The sequence below is a fragment of the Diachasma alloeum genome, unplaced genomic scaffold (genome assembly GCF_001412515.2).
Source record: "Diachasma alloeum isolate Michigan unplaced genomic scaffold, Dall2.0 Dall_scaffold_01396, whole genome shotgun sequence".
NCBI lineage: Eukaryota > Metazoa > Arthropoda > Insecta > Hymenoptera > Braconidae > Diachasma > Diachasma alloeum.
Window position 1 is genome coordinate 64002 of NW_021681497.1, and position 11896 is coordinate 75897.

Below are 11896 nucleotides of genomic sequence, written 5' to 3' on the forward strand. Positions count from 1 at the left end.
ACACTTTTTTTCAAACATTTTGAGAAAACAAAAAATTGTAGCTCCAAAGCTGCGAGTTCATTTCGAACATGACTTTGACTTGAGTGACTAAGACTCCTTTGAATTCAGTCAGTCACCTCATATTTAAATAATTTTTGAATATTCCGTTGCTCAAAATGGCCTCAACAAGTTCTACAAAGTTTCTAAGCCTTGTCATTAATTTCAGGCTGATGATTCTCTGAGAAGAATTTTCCCGTCTCTTAAGAACGACAGCTCTGGAAAGCACAAAGTGCTTAAGAAAGACGATGATGATGAATTGAACCCTAAAAAAGTCACGTTCGAGGAACGAGAGAAAGGGAAGCAGTCACTTACCCTTCAAAATAAGAGTCCTGCAACTCCCAAAGATGACAGTGATAGTCCCCCGATTTCAATGGACCACCTAAAAAGACTAAAAATTTCAAATGTCTTAGATCTGATAAAAGACGAAATACGCCTCTTGAACAAGTTGAGGAACAAGTTGGAACCAAAAATTCAAAAAGACAATGCCAATTCTTTCGACTCGCAGGCGAAAGCAAAAGCCAACAAGTCACAGGGGTCGATCGTCAATGATTTAAAACGCCCGACGTGCTCAGACCGAAAAACTCTTCCTCTCGTTCACCTCGGGATTCATCCCCAATTCCGTCAAAATCTTCAGCTTCAGTTACCCGTAAGCCTTATTATCATCCAGAAAACATACCTCTTAGTCCATCTGGACAGTTATTCGGAGACTTAGGATTTTCAGAACTGGAGAATGATGAGGTATGTTATTTATTCCGTATTATGAAAGGTTTGGTAATGTAGGCTACGATCATGTATCTATATTTCCGATCCTGACATGGAAATGATTGGGACTTGGTCCTTCTTCTTCGTCTCATTCATCCCAAAATTCATTTTTTGCTCTTGACACTCACTTGGTCAATTTAGGAAAAGTTGTATAGGTTGGTCGGCCCATCTGAGTTGCAGTCCTGAGCACTGCACTCGTTCCGTCTTTTATGTATAACTAACTATATAGATTCAATTTCCATTTCTGGAAACCAATGAGTTATCGATTAATGAAAAACTAGAATAGAGAATGCAAATACTATCCTATTTTTTTTTAATAATGTAGAGAAGAGTAGAGCAAAATGGAATGATTTTAGAGGTTCTTTGAACGCCAATATTCTAATTTATAAAATATTACGATTAGGAGAAAATTACAAATTGTTCCATTTAGACGTACTTTTTGGAATCCTTCTATTTTTCGAATAACTGAAGTTGCACTATTATAACGAAAAACTTCAATTAAAAAAAGTGCTAATTGGGGTTTTGTTTAAGATTGCTCTATTGACAAAAATAATAGAATACCAAAATTGGAAAAAAATAATCATATATTTAATTTATGTTGAAGAAAATAAAAATTTGATGAATTGTATTCAATTGAAAAACCATCCAAGTTAGGGCGTTACAATGGCTTGCATAGGAACGAGTTCGCGTCATTTCATGATCGAGATTTTTCGCCTATAACTTTCCAATTCTTTATTCTTTTCCAAAATGGAGAAAATACGTATGTAATGTTCGTCATCCAATTTTCGTATACAAAATTAAAGGAACTTCCAAATTTGCAAACACTCAATTCCTATCGACCATTATCAAAGGAAGCATTCATCACATCTCCCAAGGCAGTTTCATTTAAAAAATATGGTTGCCTTTATCTATTCTTGATCTTCTATTAGTCAACATGGTTATGAGAGACATACAATTATTCATCCATTTATGTTCATAGAATTCTGAGGAATTTGAGAAGGACAAGACGCCTGTGACAAAAAGCCCTGTACATTCACCTCAGCCGAGTTGTTCCCATCACAACACTTCATCCAAGGTATCAACTTCTCTTCTTTCTTATGCATGTGGGATTCTCATATTTATTCTTCTCGAAGAAATGTAGATACTCTGTATTTACAATATATTGTACAATCCACCAATCAGCAGCGAGACTTCAAAATTTTTTCCATTTTCAAAATTTGTCCACTTGTCAGTGGTGTGAAAAAGAAGTTTGCGGAAATTTTGAGACCTTAAACGTGATCAGATAGAATCATGTAATTAATTAATTGTTTTCAATGTTTTACTATCAATTGAATTTCACATGTGGAATATATGCTGAAAAAACAATCAGAAAGTATCGGAAAAATCAGTTGCTCCTATCTCTCTATCTAATTAAGTTTGAGGTATGAACATTTGGGGCAAATTTTCTTGCTGTACCGCTGGTAAGTGGACAATGTCGTTCCAACTACCATAAACTACCATTTCTAAATACATATCGTGATACTTCTATATTCTATGATCCATTAACGTTGAATGAGAACGCATTAGGAAAGATAGACATGAGTTAATTTTAATTTCTCACTAGTAACAATAAAATGCTATGAAACATGATATGAATTTAAAAATGTAGCTAATAATCACTCACATGGAGATAATATCAAGTATGAACTATATTTCGCACTAAATGAGTCAACCTCAGGCCTTCACACACTTAGAAATTGATTTATTGTTTTTCTACGATGGAGGGAGTTTGAAAAACTTTCTCAATTTTTGTTCTCAAATACTGTTGTCAGGCCAGCCTAAATTTATTTGTTTTTGCATCGTAATGGAAGCCTGGTGTTTGACTAATATATCGAGTATGTGCTGGAAAATTCCGAACTTTAACGATTCTTTTTTAGAAAATCAAACATAAATACGGCGAAATTCGTCATTAAAAATCAAACATTTTCAATTTTGATAGCCATGATTGACCTTCACTTCGAGGCGCCATTCCGGGCCAATCGGTCTGAGCGTTCCTGAGATATAGCACGTTCTTTGAATTTCGTTTTTCTCCAATATCTCTTCTGAAAATACTCGTTTTCCTATCAAGATCAATCAAAATATCTACATTTGTTAAGTTGAAATATAGTCATGTCACCGTTTTTTGGTTTTATCATCAAAAACCTTACGAACGCGATCAATTGTCATGAAGAGATAACGAGTTGAACTTTTGTGCGCTCGTTGGTCTCATAACATACAAGGTTCGTATTGCGGGTCGGTGCAATCGCCCAAATTGTTCCAAAGATATGTCACCTTTCGTGTAAATGCATTTATTTCAATATCTCATGAGCTAGTAAACGGATTTCAAATTTTTTTTCAAAATACTCGTCTCAGTAGACACGAGATATTTTCTTTTTTTTGCAATATCTCGCTAAAAAATCTGTGATTTTCACAGATCATAGATCTTGATGAGGACAAACTTTGTGCATAAGAACAGCTTGATCAGTCGAATAGTTTTCGAGAAGAAGTGATTTGTTTCTAAATCGTTTTCGTGAATATCTCTGAAATTAGTGGATCGATTCCATTTTTTTCTTTTTTAAAAATATTCGCCTTGTTGCCGTCTATATAAATTCAGCAGAAGCTATAGATCCTGCGAAGTTTTCGAGATAATTTCAATTTTATGTTTTTTTAGAAAAAAATCGTTGTGCGCTTCCTAGCTTCCACAAAAATGGAAGTACCTACATGGAATTTTGACGAGCTTCTCGAGAGCTTTGATAGTAACGTCTTATGATAGGAACGTTTGCACAATTTTATAATGAGATAACGGATTTCAACATATCGTGCGTTTAAAAGCAAAAGTTCGTATATGCCAAAAATCGCTTTCTCCAGCAAAAGATCGCATCACCCGGTATATACGACCTTTTGCCACTAGCCAATCTAAAAATCTACTTAATGATAAATTTCACCTAAAGCCGAATAGTCGTATATCCCTTTTGATTTTTTCCTTCTATTGAAATGTTATTTTCAGCATTTTCAATCGTAGAAATTGGAGGGCACTTCAATGTATTTATCCATTTAGGTCCGGTTGCACCAACCTCATTTCTTTGAAAATCAATACAGAATATTTTCATAAAAAATTGATTAAGCCCATCTGAAATGCGAACCATTGTTGTCATAAGGGCATGTCCTTTCTAAATGTCAAGTTGATATCTAGATTTTTACGAATGCCAGAGAGCGAACAAGGATTATTTCGAAAAAATAGAAAATTGGAAATATCTCGAAAACTTTGCACCAACGGGTATATAGCATTTGATTGATCTACATAGGAAGCTTCGAGTCGAACATTTGAAAAAAAAAGTTAAATCGGTCCACTCGTTTTCGAGATTTTTGCCAAAAACGGCTGAAAAACAAATCGCTTTTTCTCTAAAACTATCGACCGATCGAGCTGTTCTTGATCACAGGGTTAGTCCTTAATAAGACTTATAATCTGTGAAAAATTTCAATTTTTCCTTTCGAATGGAAGCATTGTGATCGGTCAATTTTCACATTCCTTAATTTTCATTGGAAATGATGTAGAATGGTCTGAAACGGAAAAATACGAAGTTTGATGACCATGTCTGTATGTGTTACCCTTCATTTGCCACTTTTGCAAAATCAACTTTTAGAAAATCGAACAATAAATTGACTAAAAAAATTCAAAAAATGTTGAAATTTTCACAGATTATAGGTCTTATTAAGGACTAACTCTGTGATCAAGAACAGCTCGATCGGTCGACTAGTTGTCGAGAAAAAGCGATTTGTTTTTCAAGCGTTTTTGCAAATATCTTGAAAACGAGTGGACCGATTTTACTTTTTTTTTTTTTTTAATATTCATCTCGAAGCCCCCTATGTAGATCAATCGGAAGTTATATACCCGCTGGTACAAAGGTTTTGAGATATTTCCAATTTTCTGTTTTTTCGAAATAATCCTTGTTCACTCTCTAGTCATCGCAAAAATCGAGATATCAAGTTGAAATTGCGGGTGGGCTCAATCGGACCAGTAGTTGCGGAGATATTGAATGTTTTCTGGAATGGGTTTTAATGGGTTTTTCTCAAATATCTCTAAAACTAATGGACCGATTTAACTTTTTTTTTTTAATGTTCGTCTTGATGAGTTTTATTTAGATTAATTGGAAGCTATATACCCATTCCTGCAAAGTTTTCGAGCTATTTTAGTTTGGAAATTTGTAACATCTTTTCCAGCAAAATCGGTTTATAATGTATTTGAGGTGGAGAAGAAACCCCCCCTATGTAGATCGAGCAAAAGTTATATACTCGTTCCTGTAAAGTTTTTGAGATATATGTGATTTTCTGTTTTTTCTATAAAATCATTGCTCATTTTCTATCATGCGCAAAAATCTAGATTTTAAGTTGAAATTTGGAAAAGACATGCCGTTATGACAACAATGCATCGTATTTAAGATAGGCTCAATGGATTTTTTATAAAAATGTTCTATATTGATTTTTAGTTATAACATCCCGAGACCTTCAAAATTATCAGAATATTTCCCGGTAGCTTCGTTGCAAGCAAATGGAAGTGTCACGTCTTGCATGTTAAAAATCCCGAGTGCGAAGCACGAGGGATTTTTTTGCAAGACTTGAAACTTCCGTGCGCACGAAAGTTTCTTCCGGTAAAATATTCGGTTGGTTAGAAACAAGTGAGCAGCTACTATGCAATTATCGGGTGCAATTTCCAGAAGCTAGTGTGCAATTTCCGAAAAAAATTTGATAATAAAAGAGTATTGTGACCTCGAAATACTGCGCTGTGATTAGCTAAAATCCAGTCCCGGAAAATTCTCAATGAAATTACTACGGATCCATTCAGAAGCTTACTACCAATGAAATTGGTAGAAATAAAAAATGAAAAAAAATGTATGCATGAAGTGATGCCCCGAATGAATTCGATCGAATAGCGTTGGTCAACTGCTTGTTTTTAAATTTTATTAGTCAATATATTGTTTGATTTTATAAAAGTTGATTTTGCAAAAGTGGCAAATCGGGGGTGACACATACAGACATGGTCCTCAGACTTTGTATTTTTACGTTTCGGACCATTCTACATAATTTCCAATAAAAATTAAGAAATGTAAAAATTGACTGATTACAATGCTTCTGTTCGGAAGCAAAAACAAAAAATTTTAAGCCCTGTTGTTTAGATTCAAGAAATCCCTGTGTTTAAGTTTTGAATCTGCTTTAATGATAATTTCTAAAAAGTTTCGGTTTAGTTTTCAAACAAAAATTATTTCTAAAAATAACGCAAAAAAAAATTTTTGTTTCCAAAAATGATCAAATCGAACACAAACTAAAATAGCCAAAAGGCGAAAGTATTATATTTTTAAACGCTATAAGTCCTCCATATTGAAAGAGTGTACGTGGGGCAAATTGGGTATTTCTTGATCTGGTACGATTAAATAATAGCGAAATAAGTGTTTTCGGAAACCTGTACACGGAGAGAAATTTAAAAAAAAATTCAAGTGCTGGTGATGGAAAAATTTCAACCTACGGATTACGAAAAATGCTAGTCCTATTCGACTAAAATTTCGCGTTCTTTCCAAGAAAATTTCTGAGGAGTTTTGAGAAAAATTCATCAAAAATCAAGAAAAATTCCCAATTAACTGATAAAAATTCCACTAACGGCACTGGAATTTTTACCTATCTCGTATTTTGCGCTACTTTTCTGGTACTGATTTAGATTTTTTTTTTCAAATTTCTCTCCGTGTAAGATTGAATGGGAGCAAAATCACTATTTTTTATTTTTACCCCATTTAATGGGGGAAAAACAAGTATGTTTTGAACTTGAACACTGAGAAAGAAAAATCTTTTGATAAAGACGAGATTACTTGATACAGGAGAATATTCTCTTGTCAATATTTAAAAACATGAAATCTTTCAATAAATAATTTTGCCCTCAAAAACTTTTCTAATAAGATGAGATTCTCTTGTCTCAACAAAATTTTTAAGTGCTAGCATAAATCTTTAGATTCATGTCGGATGATTTACATTTAGATTTTAATTGATCGTGAGAATCGTCACATTCTCGGCCTGATCATTCATTATCTCTATCTGAGAAATTCTGGGTTCGATTAAACGATGAAGACTTTGATTTTCAATTCAAGTGTATGAATGATTCTCTGTCAACTCAGCCACCTAAATTTTTTGATGTCTCAAAAAAATCTGTCCTTTTCTACATATTAAACGTATCTGTGTTTTTTTTTAGATTTTTTTGAGTCACGGTTGCGGAGATAAACGACCGTATCGAAATTTTCGAAAGAAATTGATTTCTCTAAAACTTGACTCGGGAGAGAAAAAAGTTTGGGACAAAGACCTTTTGTTTTCAACTGAATTACCAGAAAAAAAAATATTTGAAAACGTTACAAATAGATGTTTTTTTTTTTGTAATTACTCGATGAATCGATTTTTGACGTATTTAAACAGTTTTTAATTTGAAAAAAAAATTGAGACGATATCATGGTTCAAATACAAGATTTTCCCAGGTATATAGAAATGGGACGAGCCTACATTTTTCAAATTTCCGTAGTCCCAATTTTTTTTTATCACTTGATCTCATTCGAGTTCCGTAAAAAAATCAATTTTTTCCATCCACTTGTTTTGAGAGAAAGGGATCGCACTTGAATGTGAAACTTTGTAAGTTACTCACGGACCATTCGGGATTATTTTTTCCTCGGCGTACAAACAAAATTATTTATCAGAAAGTTCGACAATTTTGAACATTGATAAGACAGTATTTTCTTATATGAAATACATCATCTTTGTCAAAAGGTAATTTTTTCTGTCAGTGTATGATTTAATAGGGCCAAAATTGGTATGTCTTAAACTTGTACGATCGAAAAGGGGCAAAAGTTCTATGATCATTATTTCGAATCAATATGTCAATTTATAGCTAAATACTTGTAAGGTTATTCTTCTGTTAATCGGGTACTCTCAAAACTGAGCTATCCAGCTAGGAGCCGGATTCTTCTCCATTGCAGGTTGTTTGTGTTTGTCCTTATTAAATCGAATAAGTTCCTGACCTAGCCAGTTCGACTCCAGTTAATTGTACAATTTCCCGAAACACTCATTTTGCCCCCATTTAGTTGAAGAAAAAACCATTCCGCTCCATCTAGTTCTTGCATACACAAAGCCCCCTTAAAAAATAATTTTCTAGATTTCACAATTTTTTTTATAATTTTTTTTTTTCAATTTAACCCTTCGTTACTCGCGCCTACGCACTGCGCCGGAAAAAATCTTTTTTTGCCTAGAACTTCTATCAGGAGTCTTACAAAAATTTGAAAAAATTTGAATGGCTTCCCTAAACTATTGACTGTCTAAATGGTCATAAGACAGCTTTCGAGATGGTAAATAGAAGGAAGTCGATGACAAATAAAATTAATGATCAACTGGATCGCAAAATACGACGCCGTGCCGTGGACGTGACGGACCGTGTCACAAAAATGATGTGTGCGTCGTTGCCACAGCACTGACTGTCGGAGTACTCAACTCTGGGAGACGAAGTGGCAACGTTGTGTTCGCCGTAACATTACGGCGCGGCGCTGCGATGCGAGCAACGACGTCGGGCAGATTTGCGAAAGTAACGCAGAGGAACCATGGTTTTTAAAATTGAGAAATTTGTGTTTGAATTTCAAAGATTTTTTCTGCCTGTATAGTACATTAAAAAAAAAAAAGTATCCGCAGAACATAATTTAAACTCTACTGTACATGAATTTTCTTAAATTTTTTCCTCACGATTTGATGGGCCAATTTAATTATTAAACATAACATATGTGATCCGTACCAGACTTTAAAGGGTATTTATATGGCTTCTTTATTTATTGGGAAGTTAACTTGAGAGATATTGAACCTGTAAAATTATTATTGCAACCCAGTAACGCTGCTGGGCAGATAGAGTTTAACAGTCTATTAGCCTAACAGACTGCTAATTAAGCCTAAAAGAGGTTGGTGCAACCGGCTCTTATTATAGGGAATTATGTTTGTTTGGTACGTTAATAGTTAATCAACGAGATAATTCCCTGACAGGAAAATCTATTCCAAAAAAATGCTCTTTTGATATCATCATTCAAAATCTGTTAAAAAATAAGGCTTTTACGCCTATTTGAATCTACGATGATGCCATGGAAACTCAGATATATTATTCTAAGTTCTCGTGATATTTCTGCGTGAGAATAGCAAGAAAAATGGATATACAACTTTTGTGCCTTTGAAAACTTGGAAATTGGGGATTTTGGCAGATACGACCGTTTGCTTTCAAACACACGATATGGACCCTGCGTGTCTTGTAAAATCATTACCCTTCGAACCTCAAATTAAGATATTACTTGCACATTAACCTTAGTTTGGTCGCCTGACGGGAACTTACGACTCTGGTCACCTTCGCGGGAATTTTCCGCCGTGTTATTTAGGCTCCAGCGTTGCCGAATTCACTCTACACTGCCTGGGCGGGTTTAGCGAGCTTCCAGCAACGTCGCGCAACGAGCAATTTCATTTAACATGGGAAAAAATTGTTCAACTGTTGGGAATGATTTTCTTTCTTCCAGAATTTGGGATGTAATAGTTTCCAAAAAATACTACAATGTGCCAGATACTTTAATTGACGAATTTCGGTTTTTTCGGTCAACCAGCCGATGACAAGACGAAAAAAACGACAAGTTGCGGGAATACCCTCGCGTGATGACCAAACTAGGGTGAAACTATTCAAACATTTCTTGAATGGTATCATAGGATTGTGAACAGAAACAGTTTTCTTGCAAGTAACGCTTAATTATCCCTCCTTAAATGATCGAAATTTCAAGTGTCCGTTATTAACGAGAATTTAGTACTTTGGAGGTTACGTAATTATTTCGGCCGCTCACATTCTACGCGAGTCACATCATTTGATTTCTTTATCTGCATTCAGAAATTGGTATTTATATCGATCTCTAATTTATGTTCAATTATGATACTGATTGCTTTTACTTCACGTATGGAAAAATCCAACAGAATTTTCTAGCGAATTTTTTAAAAAATCTCTGAAAAAAAAAATTTTCGAAAAAATTCTATTTGAATCCTACTACAATGCTATTGGCTTTCTATTAGATTTCTATCGGAATTCTTGTGAAAAACTTTATTTGTTTTTTTCACTTATTCTATTGGATATTCTGTAAAAATTCCATAGATTTTGAAATTAGAATTGTTCTATTGCGATTTTTCGATTGGAATTATTTTTCAAAAATTGTAAAAAACTTTTTCGACTGGATTTTATTTTCCTTTACATTACAGAATTCAAGAGAAAAAACTTGGAAAAATTTGTGAGAAATAATTGTAATAGAAAAGTTTCAACAAGAAAATTCTAAGAGAAATTAAAAATTATTGAATTTTGCGAATAGACCATTCAATAGACAATCGCAAAAAATAAACAAAATTTTTCAATAGAATTCGAATAGAAATCCAATCTAAGCTCAATAGGAATTCTCTAGCGAGTTCGCTAGAAAATTCTATTGGATTTTTTAATGCATATATATATTTTTTAATTCCCAAGCCGGGGAAAACCGGTTATATACAACCAAAAGACTTCCGTCCTATAAGCCTCACATCCTTCATCCTGAAGACCCTGGAGAGGCTGGTGGATAGACACATCAAGGCCGGGCCCTTGGCTGACAGACCCCTCTCCCCCTGTCAATATGCATACAGGGAGGGAAGATCAACAGATACCGCCTTACATCACCTGGTGGGACTGATTGAGGGACAACTGGCGGTCAAGGGTTTTGCCATAGGCGCCTTTCTGGATATTGAGGGGGCTTTTGATAGCACTTCGAATCCGGCTATAGAAAAAGCCATGGAAGAACGACAGGTGTCCAAGACTATCATTGCTTGGACACAAAACATGCTGAAAAGCAGAAGACTGTCGGCAGGACATGGGAGGGCATGTGTGGAGGGACGTCCGACTAGGGGCTGTCCGCAGGGGGGAGTTCTCTCGCCCCTGCTATGGAACCTGGTTGTAGATGGACTTCTAAATCAACTAAGTGAGGCCGGCTTCCACGTCATCGGTTTCGCCGATGATGTGGCAGTTGTTGTGAAAGGCGGATTTCTGAGGGTGCTAAGGGACCTGATGGCAACAGCCTTCAATATCATTGAGGACTGGTGCAGGGTAACTGGCCTATCGGTAAATCCAGCCAAAACAACAATCCTGGTTTTCACCAGAAATTATAAACTGGAAAAGATCCAACCTCTGAAGCTAAATGGCTCGGAGATTAACTACACCAGCAGAGTGAAATATCTGGGTGTCCTCCTGGATAATAAACTCAGCTGGAAAGAACATATCTGTACTCAGAGAAATAAAGTGTTTGCCTCTATGTGGGCATGCAGGAGAGCTGTGGGCAGGACATGGGGACTCAATCCTAAAATGATGCTCTGGCTCTACCAAATAGTTCTACTTCCGAGACTGTTATACGCTGCGGTCGTCTGGTGGCCGAGGGTGAGTAAGACGGAAACAAGGAACCTGTTGAAAAGCCTACAGGGAACCTTCCTGAGGGCTGCAACAGGAGCCATGAAATCGACACCTACTGAGGCGCTAGAAATAGCACTCAGTATCCCACCCCTCGACCTTAGGGTTGTGAGTTGTGCTACCACAACTGCATATAGACTAAGGGGCCAACTAGAATGGAAGATGACGGGCCAAGGCCATACAAGGCTTAGCCTAATCAATGATCGACCCTTCATAGGTAAGACGGATAGGATTCCTAGGAAGTATCAGATCAGGAAAACTTTCAGAACGAGTATACCACCCAGACAAGAGTGGCTAGACTCGAAACGTAAACCAGGACCAAGAGAGGACTACTGGTTTACGCACGGCTCTGGCTTCAATGAAAGTTTTGGGGCAGGCATCTACCGTCTGAAAGATGGCTTCCGAGAGAGTTTTCCGCTGGGCCATCATTCAACCGTCTTTCAAGCAGAGATGCTGGGCATACTCTCAGAGCTCATCTGTTCAAGATGAAACTTGCAGAACAAGAAGACTGCAGACTGTGCGGAGGCGATAAGGAGGGCGTCCCTGGCGGATGAGTCCGAT

At 36.0% G+C, this 11896-nt stretch overlaps 1 protein-coding gene across 1 annotated transcript in view; it reads left to right on the forward strand.

The window, feature by feature from the left end:
• Positions 1-11896, forward strand: part of LOC107046453 (DNA ligase 1) — a 36105-nt gene that overhangs the window by 16946 nt on the left and 7263 nt on the right. The window contains exons 8-9 of the mRNA XM_015269069.1: positions 206-777; positions 1781-1876. Coding sequence (XP_015124555.1) covers positions 206-751 — 546 coding nt within the window. The 3' untranslated portion in view covers positions 752-777; positions 1781-1876. The remainder of the gene's footprint in view (positions 1-205; positions 778-1780; positions 1877-11896) is intronic.